Below are 19,598 nucleotides of genomic sequence, written 5' to 3' on the forward strand. Positions count from 1 at the left end.
AATTTTTAGATAGGTTCTAAGGAAAAATCTACAAATGACTGAGGCAGCAAACTCTGAACCGCGACTTTGTGGGGGTCTACTGTATACCAAACACAGCTCTTAATGGATTAGGAGTGATTATAACATCAAGGCTATCAGATTGGCATTTAAAAGTTTTTATCCAGAATGATGTTAATTTGGTACATGCCCAAAATAGGTTCTAGTAAGGTTGGAGCTCGATTGCAACGTTTGCATGTTGGATTTTACCCGTTTACATTTTGGACAATTTTAAACAAGATAGATCTCCTCAATAAAATATTTTAGGTTGAATAATTCAATGCTTATGAAGCTAGAATTCTGTGCATGTCTGCCTTCCACTCCTTTTCTGAAATGTTGAGTGAGAGATCATTTTCCCACTGTACTGTGGGATCTTTAAAAAGAAGGGACTTTAAAATGGTTTTATACACAATATTATAGAAATGTCTGAGTCTTCAAGACTGATCAATATTTCTTCTGAAATAGAAATAGGTGGGAGGTGAGGAAAATTGGGCAGATTTCGTTTAGCAAAGTTTCTAATTTGGAGATAGTGGAAAAATTGTGTTGATAGGAGGCTAAATTTGGAGTGTAATTGTTTGTAGGATGCAAATACATTATTTATATGCAAATCTCTAAATGATTTAATCCCATACATTTTCCAAACATTAAAAAACTATGTAGGTTTGAGAGGGTGGATAAAGGTGGTTATCATGTAGAGGTGCCGCAAATAAAATATTCTCTAACTTGAAGTGCTTCCTACATTGGTTCCATATTCTGAGTGAATGAAGCACAATTGGGTTGTTAGTATATTGATGATTCTTTGTATTTACTGGTGTACAAAGCAAGGAAAATAAAGAAGTACTGCAGGATTTCATTTCTATTGCACACCAATCTAGTGTGTGTTCATCTATATCTGTCAATGTCCAGGTTTTCATAGCTTGTTTATTTGCCACGCAGTAATAAAACTGAAAATTAGGTAAAGCCATTCTCCCTTCCGATTTAGGTAGTTGTAGGATTGCCCTTTGGATGCGTGGATATTTCGAGTTCCAAATAAATTAAGTTATGATTGGATCTGATTTCTTAAGAAATTATTTGTTAATGTATATGGGGATGGCGGCACGGTGGCGCAGTGGGTAGCGCTGCTGCCTCGCAGTCTGGAGACCTGGGGACCCGGGTTCGCTTACCGGGCCCTCCCTGCGTGGAGTTTGCATGTTCTCCCCGTGTCTGCGTGGGTTTCCTCCGGGCGCTCCGGTTTCCTCCCGCAGTCCAAAGACATGCTGGTTAGGTGGATTGGCAATTCTCAATTGGCCCTAGTGTGTGCTTGGTGTGTGGGTGTGTTTGTGTGTGTTCTGCGGTGGGTTGGCACCCTGCCCGGGATTGGTTCCTGCCTTGTGCCCTGTGTTGGCTGGGATTGGCTCCAGCAGACCCCCGTGACCCTGTGTTCGTATTCAGCGGGTTGGAAAATGGATGGATGGATGGATATGGGGATGTTTTGAAATAGAAACAGAAGCTTAGGGAAGATATTCATCTTGATACTATTAATTCTCCCTGCTAAAGTAAGATGGAGAGTAGACCATCTATGCATGTCTTGTTTAACTTTTTCAAGCAGAGAGCAAAATTTTGTTGAAAAAGAGCTTTATATTTACTTGTGATGTTTACCCCTAGGTATTTAACTTGACCTGCAATGATAAAAGGGAAAGTGTCCAATATAATGTTTGCTGAAGAATTCACTGGAAAAAGTACACTTTTGTTCAAGTTAAGTTTGAGTCCAGATATCTTTTGAAATTCTGCTAGTGCAGTTAGGGCTGCAGGCACAGAATTTTGTGGGTCTGACATACAGTACCATATCATCTGCATGTAGTGATATTTTCTGTTCATGTTCTTCTTTGAAAATCCCCTTTATCTCTGATGCATTTTGAAAGTGAACAGCCAGTGGCTCAATGGCAATTGCAAATAGCAATGGAGACAAGGGACATCCTTTTCTAGTACCGCATTCTAGTTTGAAGTAATCTGAAATAATGTTAATACAAACAAGCTTCTGGACTGGTATACAGTAGCTTGATCCATGCACATATGTTCGGGCCAAACCTAAATACAGTGGAACCTCTAGATACGAGTTTAATTCGTTCCAGCACTGAGCTTGTATAGCGAATTGCTCGTATCTAGAACAAACGTCCCCATTGAAAATAATGGAAATCCAGTTAATCCGTTCCGCATCCCAAATATATTAACATAAAAATCAATTTTCCTAACAAATAACACTGATAAATTATATATACTGTAGTCTACCTTTAATAAATAACACTGGTAAATAATATAACTGATTATTAAAAGAATCAAAACAGGTGTCCAAAGTGCAGTAGAGCATTCAATAAATCTTTAAATAAATAATCCTTAAAACAGTTGTGAAGTGGAGGTTTAAAGTACACAAGAATAACAATCCTTTAACACGAGGTTAAAACGTCAACAGGAAGCAGTCTTCAAAAAACAGATGACAATCCCCGGTGCTTCTTCTCTGTTAGCGTCTCACCTGCTTCTCCCATACGGGCTCTGCAACAGGCGAGACACTTAATGCAGGTGACCTTCTCTACACTGTCCTGCTTCAGCTGTTTGACTCGCCTGTTCAGCTACACGTGAGCCTGCACTCGCTCGCTCTCCCGCACCGACTTCCTACTGCTACGGATTCCTGCCTCCTCCTGCAACCTCCGTTCTCTCTCCTCTCCTCTCCTCTCTTTTCTTTTACTTCTTCTCCCCCTTAACCGGCTCGCGCTTCTCTATATATGTGGGGAGGACATGGCAGCTGCAGCCCATCAGCCACAGGAACAATCATGGATGTGGGCAGTTTCCCACCTGTGCACTTAGGTGAGAAATGCAGACACCGCAGATCGCCCTGCGGCTCGCTACTGCTACCACGCCCCCTCGCTAAGCCGCAAACTATACCCACAGCCTGGCTCGTGGCTCGTTACGCGAGCCAATGCTCGTATTTAGATCTGAATTTTTCGCTCATACTTTCCTCGTATTTTGAATTTCTCGTATACAGAGGTGATCGTATCTCGAGGTTCCACTGTATATGCAATGTGATGAACAGGTAATTCCATTCAACCATATCAAATGCTTTTTCTGCATCCAAAGATAATAAGATCTCTGGAGAGTTAGACTTTATGGGTGAATGTATTACATTAAATAGGCATCAAAGATTGGAAGCTAAGTGTCTACATTTAATAAATCCAGTTTGGTCTTGTGCTATTACTGAAGGGAGCACTTTCATAGTCCTTCTAGCTCGAACTTTGGAGAGTATCTTAACATCTTTATACAGAAGTGAGATTGGTCTGTATGATGCACATTGCAATAAGTCCTTATATTTCTTAGGAAAAATGGTAATTAATGCTTGGTGAAACGTTTGAGGTAGAATTTATTGTCTCTGGCTTCTACAGGGTAGCCATCAGGACCTGGTGCTTTCCCACTATGAAGTAAGTTTATGGTGTCTAGTAATTCTGATAGTGATACAGTTTTATCCCGTTCCTCTGCCCTGAGAGTATTTAGCTGTGGTATCCATAATGCGTCAAAAAACACTTTAAATTGTGTCTTCTATTCTTTAAACTGAGTAGAATATAAGCACTTATAGTAGTTTCTAAATGTGTGAATTATTATTTTTATGGTAAATGATATTATCTCCGTCTGTGTTGGTGGTTGCTGAATTTGTATTGCAAACTTCCTGCTTATGGATTTGTTGAGCTAAGATCTTATTAGCCTTTTCTCCATGTTCATAGTAATTATTTGATGATTTAAAAATGAGTTGTTCCATTTCTTTTGTTATCAAGAGGTTGAGTTACTGATTGCAAAGCCTGTCTTTTCCTAAAAGTGCCTCATTTGGAGCTCTGGCATGTTCTTGATCTATTCTGGTAATTTCACTGATTAACTCTGAGGCCTTCTTGGTTTCTGATTAATTTTTGTGGGAGAGATATGCCTTCAAAATTTCCCAGAGTATTCCTGCAGAAACCTCTGAGCATGCATTTGTCTCTAAAAAACAGTTTAATTGGATATAAATTCTGTACAGTTCTCGTTAGCTAATAACAGGGGGTTAAGATGCCAGCTGCAAGATGAGTATGTGGGGCATAGTGATTTGAGCTCCATGATCAGAGGGGTTTGGTTGGAGGTAACAAGAGCATCGTACTGGCAAGATTTGATCGTGGGCAAGTGTGAAAGAAAAATTAACTGCTTGCAAGCTACTAAGGGTTAATTGCTGACAAAGCCGTTAAGCTATAACGGCAGGTTATTCATACAGGCGTCTGTCATAAGACAGGGTGCAGTAAGCTGACCAAACACTATTTCCAGTTTCTTAGAAACGCATGTATTTGACACAGGAAAGATGACCTTTCCTTCTTTAGGGTCTATCTGATCAGTGAAAAAAATAAGAACAGATGGCCCATTAGCGTACTAAAATAAAATGCTTAAGTAAATGATATTATGTTTATTTTTAAGAAATAAGGGGAAGGGGGAGGAAGAAGAAATTATAAAAAGCCAATAGAAAAAAAATTAACTGCTCTTCTGCCTTGCAACCTAGAATCCACGTACTCATCTGTGACTGAATAGAAATCTAATTGATTGAACTTGTTCTGTCTTCTTCGGGGGAGTTTTTTTACTTCCACACAAGAAATTGTTATCTATAAAGAAATAATCAATTCTTGAGTGGCAGTGATGTTCTGGTGAGAAGAAGGAATATGCTCTTAAGAATGGATTTAGAACTCTCCATGGGTCTGATAAGTTATGATCAATTAAAAACTGTGTGATTATTTTTGCAGTATTAGATGTTATCGCCCCCGTAGTTGAAGACTTATCCAGGTCTCAACTGAAAACGCAATTAAAGTCTCCAGCCATTCTAATTTTATGAGTGTTCAAGTTGGGAATAGATGCAAATATGTTATGGATGAAGTCTCAATCATCCACACTGGGTGCATAGATATTTTTCAAAATCACTTTACAATTAAATAAATTACCCATTACCATGACATATTGCCCTTCAGGATCAGATGCTACATCTAATATTAAAAATGAAATTGTTCTATGAATTAAGATACCAACACCTCTATTTTTCTTTGTATAGCTGGAGTGGAATATTTGGCTAGTCCAGTCTCTTTGCAACTGAAACCAACCCTTGCTGATTAAGTGAGTCTCCTGTAAAAATATTGTCTTAGCGTTTCTACCTATTAAATGAGAGAAAACTTTCTTCCTCTTTAATTCATGATTGAGACCTTTCACATTCCAGCTCACAAAGTTCACTGTTTGGTCATAGAGAGTTGCTTCTAAGCTTTCGTTGTCATTTTATAGTTTTAAAGTAAGGCAGTACATTATTACATATGATAGCTTTAACCTTAATTTCCAGTACTGCCAGGAGTTATGGCTATGAAGCCTATTGTTGTATTGACATTTACATTTGTGTGGATTAAAGGACAGATCAAAAATAGCTTGCTCTCTGTCTCTTCTCCCCTAGCCCCCAACCCCCCCATTTTGCCCAAGTCCCAGTCCTCTTTTTGTTCTGAACAGAACAAGCCTCCAAGCAGTGGAGTAGAAGGATAAAGCAGAGATATCTATTGACAATATATAATATATATATACATACACACACACACACACACAGAAATATAAGTATAATTATAATTGTAATTAAAACGTTAAAGTTGCAGGGAAAGAAATAGAATGTATAATTATGGCAAAAGTCTAATTGCAGATAGGCCAAATTGCAGGTGAAGCCTTCTTTGTCTTGCCAGGACACAATGCAACTCCTGATCGTATTTCAAAAAACTGGATTGTTTTGATCAGTGTTTGAGCAATACTGATCGCATGCAGTAACTTTTTATTTTATAAATTTAATCTCGTAATAACGCACTTTAATTTACAGTTTGAATTTTGTGTAAATGAGTGTTTGAGCTACAATAATGACTTGATATAGTCTCACTAAGTTTTAAAGGTTTGGTACCTGCTTAATGAGAATGGTGCATAGTTTCTTTCTATTTTTAAATTTTTATGTAGCAGGGGAGTACTAACTTGTTAACAAATTCACCTTCAATTTTCTATAAAGAACCAAATACTTTGAAACCCTTCCAATATGATTTTTTTTCATATTTTAGATTTCAGTCTATGTCTCCACATCATGAACGCTGGGACTTTGCATTTTTTGTTGGAGGACCAGTGTGGTCAATGGAATGGTGTCCAACCCCAGATGGATCATCAACCTCTCAGTTTGTTGCCATTTACTGTAACAATGGAATGGATGATAGGCACAAGCATTATGCCTTACATACAGAACCAGCATTGCTTCAGATATGGAAGCTGGGCAACCTTTGTCATGATTCTTGGTGAGTGTTTAAATTCTTCTGTGGTCATTTGCATAGTAAAAATATTAGCACATTCACATGATACACATTATTATTGTAAAGTAACATTTAAGTGGGTCATGCATGTAATATAGTACCAGGCGAGCAGCTGCAATTCTCTTACCACTTTGACATTACTTCAGTTCATTTTTAATGCAGTAACTTTTCCACTCACAGCCCTTTTTTCCATACATGAATACATACATCACCTTTAGCAGTTCTTCCATTTGCAGTTTTTCAATGAATTTAAAGAGTGTTTTGATTTTTGTGGAGGTGAAGCAACCACTGTAAATTTAGCTTTACCTTCTTGCTTGTGTTTTAGAATTTTTTTCCCTGAATGAATTATTAATGAATGTAGTTCTTCCTTACACGGGTCAGTTACTTGTGGCATTTGCAATTTGGGAGGCGAGTGTACTTTCATACTCTGTGTTGCCTATGTAGGTCTAATCTAGTTCAGTAAAGTTTACTGTGCCCATTGTTCAAATTGCTCTTTTAGTTTATACCTTTTCTCACATGCTGAATTGAAGTGACTGAGAAGAAAACAAACATCCATCCATCCATCCATCTTCCAACCCGCTGAATCCGAACACGGGTCTGCTGGAGCCAATCCCAGCCAACACAGGGCACAAGGCAGGAACCAATCCCGGGCAGGGTGCCAACCCACCGCAGGACACATACAAACACACCAAGCACACACTAGGGCCAATTTAGAAACGCCAATCCACCTAACCTGCATGTCTTTGGACTGTGGGAGGAAACCCACGCAGACACGGGGAGAACATGCAAACTCCACGCAGGGAGGACCCGGGAAGCGAACCCGGGTCCCCAGGTCTCCCAACTGCGAGGCAGCAGTGCTACCCACTGCGCCACCATGCCGCCCAGAAAACAAACATAAATAGGCAAAATCAGCTGCTTCAGAACCCACTTTCCATTTGCCGTGGAGCAAGTGAGAAAGAGCACACACAGGAAAGAGGTCAAGAGTGTGGGGAAAAGAGAGAGGCATTCTAGTAGCAAACAGGAGAATGCATGCTGCACATTTGAAACCCCACCATCCAACATCCCAACCTTCTTTGTAAGCGTAAAACATGGAATAAATTTCTGAACCTTTCTGTCGTACTGTCAGACATTGTAGAGGTCCAGTGTTCGGCAGAATACACCATAAACAGGATGACAAATCTGTCAATTTTGACAAATTTTACATTTCTATGTAAATGCTTACACACACTGCTTATTCTTTATCCAAAACATTTACCAAATTTCCTGGACTTTAACATCCCTCGTGTTAACTGACTTTTTGTTATGTAGATTGGAGTTAGCAGGTGCTAAGTGTAGTAATAACGGGGTCACTGTTTTTCATCTTTACCACCAACTGCCTAGATGAAGAAGTAAAAGACACATTAATGAGCATGCCATCTCAAAATCCTTTCTTTTTTTTCCCTCAAAATGAAGTTACTATAAAATCTGAAGTTCACACACCTGCAGGACAGCATCAGGTCTGGAAAATCTTACATTACATTTTTAAACGGACAAAGTTTAATAGACTACTTATAGCAAAGATGAAAAAAAATTCTATAAAAGCTGAAATTATAGTTTTGAATATAAACACAATTTAATTCTTAAATAAATTTACATAGACTATTACAGACTCAGATTAAAAGTATGAGTTTTATATCAAATGTAACTGGTTGAAAATGAAACACGCAAACACACACATGCATGCAAATGTCTTTATTTTTTTAAAGACCAATGTTTTCTATTCTGAAACAAGGTATGATGGACACTTCCACCTCCAGCTAAAGACCTTTCAAGATAAGAGGAATTCCCCATGTTTTCTATTCTGAAACAAGGTATAATGAATACTTCCACCTCAAGCTAAAGACCTTTCAAGACACAAGGAATTCCCCACACTAGTGTTTAGAACTGGCAGCACTATGCTGATGGTGTATGCACCTAAGAAGAAGTCTGATATGTACTGTATTCTACTTCATCAGTTCCTACAATAGGCATTTCGTAGAATATAAAACAAATACTTTCACAAAAGGTATAATGAAGCAAGTGTGATTTTATTCAAGAATGAAACTGAATAAACAAAAATCCTTCAGATGTCGTTGCTGTGAGATGTTAGTTAGAATTCTGGCTGGAGAAGATAAATACAGAGGGTTACTGTGTTAGGTAGGGCATGGAATGGGTGAGTGTAGGCTGAGTGCCACTAATTGTCATATTTGCAAATCAAAAGTGCTTGTGATAAGGATATTGAAGGATCCTCACGTATATGCGTAAAATGAAGGTGAGCAGGGACAGACTTAAGTGATTCTAGTGTTAATCACAATGGAAAATACAGGTTTATTGGGTCATTATTGTCACAGTACAGACTACTGTGAAATTCTTATTTGCAAGTGCTAATTAGTGTGCAACACATCACTACTCTCTGGCACCATAATTAGTGAGTATACTGTAACTGCCTTTCTTCAACTTCTGTCTTCCTTACCTGAAAAATTTCAGGGCACATTTGTCATAACCTAGCCACAACAAATTATCTACCAAATATGATAATGTATTCCATCACTTCTGCCCCCTCAATAATAGAATTACTAGACCAATTTAGAGTAGCTAATGGTATCTAAGATATACCTTATTAGAATATTATTTAAATTTGGTATGCCCACTGCCATAATGCTGATTTTCCTTTTATTATATTGGCTATAAAATTTCCATTTTTAAGATTATGTTCAGTGTTAGCAAAGTACTTTAACTATCTGAAACAACACCACCTGCCGCCTTGATTCATAGTGCCTAAAACAACAAACGTATGAAAATTAACTATTATATTGACTTGTATTATAATTTTACTGCTTCTGTGTGTGGGGGGGCTCAAGTGTTTTAATCCCATATATTTTTCCTTGACCCTTGGTTTCCACCCACAGCACTCAGTTGCCATATCCAATATAAGCTTTTTAGTGCTGCTTGAACAGACAAAGATGAGAAAAATAACTGACTGATCTCTGAAAGAGCAGAAATGTATTTTAAAAAAAAAAAGAGCCCGTTAAGCTAGATTCTCATTTTACTGAATTATAATTAGGCTACAGTTTTTTTTTTTTATTGAAATTGCAATTCATTTAAAGAATTTGTATCGGTGTGATGTTGGCTACAAATTAAAAAACATTTATAAGATTTACTGTTAATTTAATTTAATATAATATAATACATAAATTTAAAATGATGAGGGTTTTCTATGAATTATGCAAAAATCTGCACACCTCCTGCCTTTGAAGCCTGATCTTGGTCTCAGTTGATAGCTTATGCCGTGACACACGCAACACAAACTATGATTTGGAATTCTGGTCCATGGTGGCTTCAAAATTTGGCTTTAAGTCCTTCTTACGGCCAGCAGAGATGTGGCAGCATGCATTGTGTGACAAGAAATTCAGGGGTAACATGTACACGGAAGCGTGTTTTTCTAACACAAAACTTTGGCCAAGTGAGGATGCTGCACGTCTGGCACAAAAACAGTATGGAAGTGCAAGCATGCAGAGTGCACATAGCATTGGTGAAAGGAATAAACTCTGGTGAAATCAACAAGAAAGGCATAGCAGCACAACCACTAAAAAATATCCAAAAACTGCTGCTGAAATTAAAGCACATCCCACACTCCATTGACACGTGCTTCAACTGCAGGAAACAGAATGCAGGTATGACAAACAATGACAGCTACCTGCAAAAATGTATGCACCTCTCACAAAAAAAGTCATACACACCGCTTGACTGCAGAGCAACAACACGATCTAAGACTTCAATTCAGCACGATGAGATGGCCTGACACTGCTATACATACCAAATTGAGGCATCTGCCTAAACTTACACATGAGGTGCATAAATAAATGATTTAGAACTCATATTCTTCATCAACAGCTTCTTATGTCATGTTTCCGAAGGATCCTCAATTGCTAATCTCCCACGACACAGTGCATACATGATCAAATGAGTTGAAGATGAAAAATATCAAACACCACACACAGATGCCTGACAGATCATGTACAAAACTTTTCAGATGAAGTACTTAAGAAAACACTTTCATAGCCTAAAAATACAGACATCTCTCTTCATTCGAGACATCTCTCTTCTTTTTCTTCGAAAATATATTTCATTAATGCTTTCAGTCCTTACGCTCATGCCTTTACAGCCAAGTGGTTTATTTGGTAAATGTAACAGCTAAAAGGGAATGGCCAGGAGCAGATTTTGTATGAAAAACATTCATAGAATGTTTGTAGCATTACTTCATAAATTAACAAATAACTTGTTGATACAGTATCTTGTGTGAAAATCATATTAGTTATGGCGGCGTGGACACGCGCAGCGGCTCGGTGGCTCTGCAGACAAGTGAATGCCAATCTAGATGTGACTGTGATTGTGGCTGATGACTTTAATCATGTAGAATTAAAAGCAGTGCTTCCCAAATTTCGAGGATTCATAAACTTTCCAACTAGAGACAATAGCATTCTGGATCAAGTTTATTGCAACATCCCAGGAGCATACAAGGCTGTAGCAGCCCCACATCTGGGCATGTCGGACCACATTGCAGTAGAGCTGACCCCAGCCTATAATCCCATGATCTGCAAGATGAAACCGACTACCAGAACAGTACAGGTATGGACTGAGGAGGCATCTTCAGTATTACAGGACTGTTTTGAGCATACTGACTGGGGAGTGTTCAAAGAGGGCCTATTCAATGTGCAGTTCTGTACTGATGCTGTCCTGCCCACGAAGACCTTTAGGGTGTTTCCAAATCAGAAACCGTGGCTGGACAGTATGGTGAGGTCCCTGCTTAAAACCCGGGATGCTGCATATAGGTATAGGTCAGGCGACAGCCTGGCATATAGCAAATGAAGGGATTGTGTTAAAAAAAATGCTTTAGTTGCCTCACATTTTTATGGAATCGTTCTGTTCACCCCACTGAATTAAAGCTGAAAGTCTGCACTTCAACTGCATCTGAGTTGTTTCATTTAAAATTCATTGTGGTAATGTACAGAACCAAAATTAGAAAAAAGTTGTCTCTGTCCAAATATTTATGGACCTAACTGTACATCTGCCCCCCTGTAGACATGCACACGCACTTTACCTCGTAATCAAACACGCACACTCGTATTCCTCCCCTGCAGATCCACGCACACAGATCACTTGGCTCTGCAGGCGTGCTACCTCAGGAAAAGTCTGGACTTGATGATGTTTTATTGCTGCTGTCTTTTATACATATTATGTTTATTTTATTATTTATTGTGTATTGTGTATTTAAGTATTCTGCCTTGAAGCCGAGTCCTACCAACAAAAAATTTCGTTATGTGTATGCATAATGACAATAAAGAATTCTATCTATCTATCTGTCTATCTGTCTGTTATAGAGTGCCATCTATCTATCTATCTATCTATCTATCTATCTATCTATCTATCTATCTATCTATCTATATGCAAAACTTCATAATAAAATTTGAACCATTGGTGCAAGGTGAAAGCAACACTGCCTTGCGTTTTTGGTCAGTGTGTGCCTGCTGTATCACCTATAGCTAAGTCGATGATTTACATATGAGTAGAATCTAGCAAAGCTGGCTTCATAATGGCTTGTTTCTGTAAAACCAAGCTGTTACTCATACCTGTTGCAACTTTGCAAATCAACTTCTTAGCATATGTAATTGACAAAATCCTTGGCACTACAGAGAGCTGTTATATCTGTAACATATATGTGTTTATGGCTTGCAACTACAGCATCGCCAAACTGCATTCTTTTGCTGTGTTCCATTTACCTTGGATATCAGGGATGGGAATTATGTCACACCCAAGTCAACCATGCTCCAGTAAAACATTCGGAAAAGCAATACAGATACTTTCAGGAAAACATGTTGTTCTTTTCTTTCCGAATACAAACAAACACAAACTACTGAACAAGTTGATAACACATTACATGTAGCAACATGTCCACAGATAGAAGTTGGACAGTACTGTGTGTACAACAGATTTAATGAGACACAAATAGACAGCAGTGCTAATAAACAGTATAATACTACAGCTTTCACTTCTGTTGATGCATGGTTCGGGTATCTTGGATTTTCAGATTGGGGTAATTTTTGGGGGCCAGTTAAAACTTCCTACTTTTAGCTCATACTATACTAAATTCATACTCCCCAGTTCAAATGGAACACAGCATTAGAATGAATTGAGTGTCCTTGTATTTTATATACAGTGTATATTTTGAAATTTTTAACAGAAAATTATTTTCTATTTGTAGTCCTTCTTCCAAAGCAAGCTTTTCATATGGTATTGCCCTAGATTATGGATGTATATGGGATATGAAATGGTGCCCAAGTGGAGCATGGGAGATTTTTGAAACTTATAGGAAGGTAGGTGTCTTACTGTTTATGTGTTAAAATAGGAAATTCCTGTATTAATTTTGTAAGCGTTGATAAATAATTTTAATGGCAAATGTTTTTACTTTATTCTGCAAGAAAGTAAACCGAGATACATAAAGATTTGGGGCACCTGTAGGCAAACACCGTATAATTATGATGAAAAATAAACATGGCTTACAAACAATGTTGAGAAAAAAGTGAGATGTTTGTCTAAATCTTGACTGCTCAAGATAGCACATCTTCAGTTTTTAAGGAGTTTTGGTAGGAAGAGGCAGGTCCAGGTGGACTGACTCCAGAAGTGATGTCATTGGTGTTAAAGCCATCATTCTTTCAGCCTGTAGAAGTAGGATGAGAAAAGGCATTAATATACAGCACCAACCTATAGAGTGGCAAGAAATTAAAATTATCAGCATTCTTAAGCTGTCCCCTATGCGTGCGCAGGTGACAATACGCAAGATCATTTGTAATCATTGTTGGAAATCTGATAATACTTGTAACAGAGCTTATTCCTAGCTACTAGTTATTGGTACCAAAATATAGTGCAATTGAAAAGTTACATTATTCCACAAAATCTGTCACGGACTTAAAGATGTTGTCTTTTCTGCATTTAGAAGAAAACCTGTTTTTATATAAATATCACAGTAAATAGTATATATAGCAGTTGTGTTAAGGTTGATCCAGTTTAAATTTGTTTAAATCAAAGATCGGATTAACATGACAAAAAATGCTCATATTATATTGTATTCTTATTCAATTATTTCTTGCCCTTATCTCTAATCTTTTTTTTTATTATTCTTTCTTTAGGTAGTTTTTTTTGCTATACTTTTGCCTAGAAAAAGCACATAGTTAAGTTATACCTCTCAGCCAAAGGACACCTGCACTGTTTCATTCCTCTACAGATACAAATCACTTTTTTGTTTAAGTAATCTAACCGAAATTGGGCTTTAAGTTTTTCAGCTTGATGACAATACATGCAGTGTTTTCTGATGGAAGCAATAATGTTGGCTTCCTTTTGAATGTGTTTGTGAGTGAAGGCAGAGTGTTTGCATGTCTCCTATTTATTTGGGGTGACTTTTATCATGAACCCAAATAGGATATTCTGTGCTGCTGACTTTGTAAATGACCAAAGATGACCTCTTTTGCAGTAAAATATAATAGAAATAAGGAATTTCCTTCTCTTCTAAGTTTACAGAGATACAGATGAACTGAAAATAAATAGAATGCTCAAAGTTTGATGGCACAAGGTCCTGAGGACAGAATTGAGGATGATCGGATAGACTAAAGTGCTTTTTCCTTTTTTTTGTTAATTTTCTAAATGATATTCCTCTTCGAATAAGCTATATGTTGAAATGTTTTCACATCCCAATTCATATTATTTTCCAAAACCTCAGCCCTGCCTCCAAATATAGCAAGTTTAACTCTCTCTTGTGTTACGTCTTGGGGCAGACTATTACAGTTTTTGCTTCTTTACCAACACATTTTAAGAGACATGTTGAAGTGGGAGATGCTTGCTCCCTTACTCTCAGCATCTTCATGGAAAGGCCTTATTAATGGAAAGCTTTAGTGAAGTACATTTGGTAAGCTTTCTAAAATGATGAAAGCTACTTAACTGCTTAGCCGTATCCACTGTATATTTTTTTACCAATACAGAACTATAATGATATTTTAATGGAACTACAATAGATGTTCTAAAGTGGCCTTATTTTTTGCAGTTTCCTCAGGTTCCTAGACTTGGACTATTGGCTGCTGCATTTTCAAATGGACAAATTGCTGTCTTCAGTCTGCCTTATCCAGAGTCTTTGACAAACTACAAGAAATCTCATTATAAAGGTATAAACACTAAATTGTCAACTTTATTTGGTTTATTCAAGTACACATTTATAGATATCTGGGAATATTTATGCAGATACATTACCTTTTTGATACATGGACAGATTTAAAAACTTCACATTCTCTGTTGATACCCCAAACATTTTCATATTTATTGCTGGTATAAACTTTTTGGGAACTGTGGCAAAAGAGATTCTACATGGATTAAAATGACTGAAATTAAACAAATTACCGGAATCACATTTTTCCTAGAGTACTTAAAGGATATTAGTTGTGTATAGGAAACACCAATGTATCAGAAATGATTAGGGGCTCTGTTCCCTGTTTAAGGCAAAAAATAAAAAATTTGCTTGGATATAAAAAGATGCATCATAGTAGTGCACAGATAAAACATATGCATTTTATCAAAAATAACTGCATGATGGAGAAACTAGTACCAATTGTAGTTAAGCAAATGTAGTACCATAATGTAAAAAGTAAATTGTGTGATTCTAGGAACTTATATGCCAGTAAGCTTAATGTATCATGCTTAATTTGTGCAGCAATTATTAAGGAAAGATTCAGCAACTCATGTCATGAACAGGTTTATTTGTGAACAATGAGCCGAGTTTAATGGAAAAGATCATGTTTGACTGATGTGCTGAAATTCTGTGAAGAAGCAACAAAGGCATATTATCAGGGATTGCATATGATATTACCTTAATTATATAAAGGTTTTTGATAAAGTCCTACAAGAGAGGCTTGTGATCAGACCAAAAGAAGTTGGAGTTCAATGTCTAGGATCTCTGAAATGGATAAAGTTTGCATGTATTAAAGAAAAGGGAGCAAGCATCTCATGGTTTTCTCGCATCACATCATGCTGTAATCTTTGACTACTTTTTGTGCAGATTGAGCAGCAAGTCAACAGAGGCCATGCTGTTCTCTTAAACCACAAACAACCTGATGATCTATACTAATAAAAGGCAAAGCCCTCACTCACTCACTCATCACTAATTCTCCAACTTCCCGTGTAGGTGGAAGGCTGAAATTTGGCAAGCTCATTCCTTACAGCTTACTTACAAAAGTTAGGCAGGTTTCATTTCGAAATTCTACGCGTAATGGTCATAACTGGAACCTCTTTTTTGTCCATATACTGTAATGGAGGAGGCGGAGTCGCGTATCGCGTCATCACGCCTCCTACGTAATCACGTGAACTGAAAACAAGGAAGAGATTTACAGCACGACTCAAACGCGGGAACGAAGGTAAATGACGTTAATTTTTGGGTGTCTTTTAATACTGTGTAAGCATACATATTAACACATGTGCAATTAAACGTGTGCATTTACGGGGTGATTTCTCAGGCTTAAAAGCTCGCCTTTTATTAAAAAGGTAAATGCAAACTGTTCTCATTCTGAAGGGCACAAACCACGTTGGATTTCAGCCGTTAAACGCGCAAAAATGTCAGTACACCAGATAAATAAGCGCAACATATTATCAGTTGTATTGTATGCTTACAATACATATAGAAATGTGTTAATCGTTAACTAATAGTATGGGATGGTGTTTTTCGACTCAGCTACAGATACCGATGGAGACCAGAACTGCTTTGGAAAAATATGAACGCCTTGGGGCCGATCTGGAAGAAGGTAGCGCAGCGCCTTGATTTAAACGATTCCATGTCTTGGTGGGTTTGCGTAGCTTATTGTCAATATCTTTACACCTGTTTTTAAAACTTATTGACGGAAACGGGCTTTCACGAAAAAAGTTAGGGCTTTGCTACAGGATACACCCTCCACAAGTTAAGGAAGTAAAAATAAAGGTATATATTTCTGTTTTATTTAAACCTTTAAGTTCGTATGCATAGCCCCATTTGGCTGTTTTAGTTTTTTTTTTTCTTTCTTCAGTAATATGTAATCTCCTTAAAGAAAAACAACATATGCATTTTACTTTTTTTGTATCTCTTTAGTAATATTTTAGTGTAAAAGGATAACCAGTATTTAAACCTTTTATGTTACTTTATAAAGTTATTTTACACAATGTTGAAAAATTAATAAGAAATCTACATATTTTGGCAGCTGCTGCTTTAATTTTCAATGAAATGAAAAAAGCTCTCCAAGAGAAAACCTCAATGAAGAAGAAACAGTTTGCACAAACTTCCGTTCTAAGACCTCAGCTTCCCCCAGGGAAGAAAGTACAGTGTCAGGTGCTCATTCACTGTAATAGGAACCATAGCACAGAGAGGTGTGTACACTGCAACAGGTACACATGTCGTAAATGTAGTAATGGCGGACCTTGGGTGTGTGGGAACTGTTAATATTTGAATGTGATGATTTTATATAGCACGGATCGGAAATCAGCAGTTCTTAACATTGCACCACGCAAGCTGTCGTATCAACCACCAACTGTAACTTGCTTTCTTTATTCTTCGGTTATAGTCTTGAATAAAAGTGCACTTTTATTTATGTGAAAACAGCTGTGTCAGATGGGGTTGTATGGATTGATTCTGAATGCGACTGCGTGAATGAAAAGTGAATTAAAAAAAAAAAAAAAAAAAAAAAAAGCTAACCTTTACTAGTATCATAAGTTACACCGGCTGTTACAGACTGAAATCAAATTTATGTTGTTATTCTAAAATTGTAAGAATAAGAGCAGCTCATTTCTCGAAGTGGAGCCGTGCAAGATCGAACTCGCCACCCTCTGATTCCCAGTCAGGAACTGATACCATTACGCCACCACGGCGGTTGTAGTAAGAGTGTCAATGTGGCATGCTAACGCGGCTTTTTTTTTTGTGCAGTTATATTTTTGAATAAAAGCGCACGTGTTCTCTTATTTGTACCTTTTGTGAAAGTGTTTCTTTGATATATGGACTTAAGGCTTCATACGTTATATAGTTTATGCCTACATTTTGTCATTTACTATTAGAATATGAAAAACGTTTCTGTTTTAAAAATGTGTTTGCACAGACTACTATAGAAACGGAACACACATGAAATGCGTGTATTCCAAATAACGCTATATTATTTCCACTCTAAAACTCCACTTCAATCCCAGATAATCAAATCAAGGCAAGGCATGAGCTAGGAGAAGTTCATTCTAAGTCGGTGGGGGGATGGAATAGCTGGCTGCTAGTAGCTTTTGTTTATCAGCACATTTAGATGACAAAAGACTCTGGCAGAGATGTGCAAACGGATTTAAGACGCGATTTAAGATGGGACGGATTTACGAGTTTTTTTCGTAGGCTCTGGTAATTCTAGTGTTAACTGAAAATAAATGAATAGTTCCTATGTGTATAATACATATTTATCTATTTGACTTATGCCTTTATTCCAGCAACTTGCAACATCTGAGGTACAATTTGTTACATTACTTTTGTTTTTTGCAGCACAGGCAGGTGAAGTGACTTCCTCAGGGTCACACAGTGGTGTCAGTACCAGGATTTGAACTGACAAGCTCCGGGTTTGCTGAAATATTACTGAAGAAAGAAAAAAAACGAAAACGGGCAAATGGGGCTATGCATACAAATGTCCATCCATCCATTATCCAACCCGCTATATCCTAAATACAGGAGCCAGTCCCTTCCAACACAGGGCACAAGGCAGGAAACAAACCCCAGGCAAGGTGCCAGCCCACCGCAGGGCACACACACCCACACACCAGGGACAATTTAGAATCGCCACTGCACCTAACCTGCATGTCTTTGGACTGTGGGAGGAAACCGGAGTACCCGGAGGAAATCCAGACAGACACGGGGAGAACATGCAAACTCCACGCAGGGAAGCAAACCCAGGTCTCCTAACTGGCACCTTTCACTGTGCCACCATGCCGCCCGCATACAAACTTAAAAGGTTTAAATAAAACAGAAATATATACCTTTATTTTTACTTCCTTAACTTGTGGAGGGTGTATCCTGTAGCAAAGCCCTAAGTTTTTTCATGAAAGCCCTTTTCAGTCAATAAGCCTTAAAAACAGGTGTAAAGCTAAACTTGCAGCACCACTATTCAATTACACTTGCCTAACGCCTCTCCTAAGGGGACATACTGTGGGATCTAGGCATCAGTCAAAGCACCAATCACAGGCCCGATTAGAAAGCGGGAAGCTGTGATTTGTCGTCTCCCTCCCATGTAACAATCACAGCCCGTGTTACAACGCACTATGTATGTATGTGTATATGTATATATGTATATGTGTGTGTGTATGTATGTGTGTATATGTATGTGTATATATATGTTCATATGTGTATATATATATATATATATATGTACAGTATATATATGTGGATGTGTATATGTATATATATATATATGTATATGTAGATATGTGTATATGTAGATATGTATATATATGTATATATATGTTTACATAACCTCTTTAACACAGTACTTCTCCGCTGCGAAGCGCGGGTATTTTGTTAGTAGAATATACCTGAGACAGTGTTGGCTTGCTGCCACCATCTGTTCGCAGAAAGACTTTATAATTAGTAAACTGAGGGGTGCATGCGTGCTGTGACCACAAAATGCCATTGACCGTTTTCATGGGCTGTACTATGCATTAACATGTCTGTACATGTTTGTCTCTGAACTGTCAGAATCTCAGCCAGTATTTCACTCATAGCTCAATGCATAATGCTGCCCTACCTTACATTTTGAATATACCCATTCCTTTTGGAAATGTAGTCTTTGCTACCACATGACATGAGCACTGAGTTTCTCAGAATATTAAACACAGAGAGCACAGCAGAGTTGTTCTCATTACTGAAACTAAAAGGGCTAAAAAAAATTTAAACAACATAAAAACTGAAAGCTGGATAAAAACAAAAATAAGCCTAAAATGACAACTTCATACTCAAACTAACTGAAATAAAAAGTGGATTTTTTTTTTCTTATTTCATTTCTGTTCACATTTTAAAAGCAGCAACAGCACACTGGCACTGTTTCTGGCAATCAGATATTAAAACTCAGCATTCAAAGCCTATAGGTGAATTATTTTTAAACTAACATTACC

The 19,598-nt window shown here is 37.6% G+C and overlaps 2 protein-coding genes across 3 annotated transcripts in view; one reads left to right on the forward strand and one right to left on the reverse strand.

Annotated features, from left to right (window-relative positions):
• The window catches only part of LOC114649283 (uncharacterized), a 282,139-nt gene that overhangs the window by 135,876 nt on the left and 126,665 nt on the right, over positions 1-19,598 (reverse strand). The window lies entirely within an intron of this gene.
• The window catches only part of gtf3c2 (general transcription factor IIIC, polypeptide 2, beta), a 158,995-nt gene that overhangs the window by 61,156 nt on the left and 78,241 nt on the right, over positions 1-19,598 (forward strand). For both annotated transcript variants that reach the window (XM_028796786.2, XM_051925479.1), the window contains exons 8-10: positions 6,144-6,371; positions 12,667-12,778; positions 14,500-14,617. In XM_028796786.2, coding sequence (XP_028652619.1) covers positions 6,144-6,371; positions 12,667-12,778; positions 14,500-14,617 — 458 coding nt within the window. The remainder of the gene's footprint in view (positions 1-6,143; positions 6,372-12,666; positions 12,779-14,499; positions 14,618-19,598) is intronic.

This window comes from Erpetoichthys calabaricus, chromosome 3, assembly GCF_900747795.2.
Source record: "Erpetoichthys calabaricus chromosome 3, fErpCal1.3, whole genome shotgun sequence".
Taxonomy (NCBI): domain Eukaryota; kingdom Metazoa; phylum Chordata; class Cladistia; order Polypteriformes; family Polypteridae; genus Erpetoichthys; species Erpetoichthys calabaricus.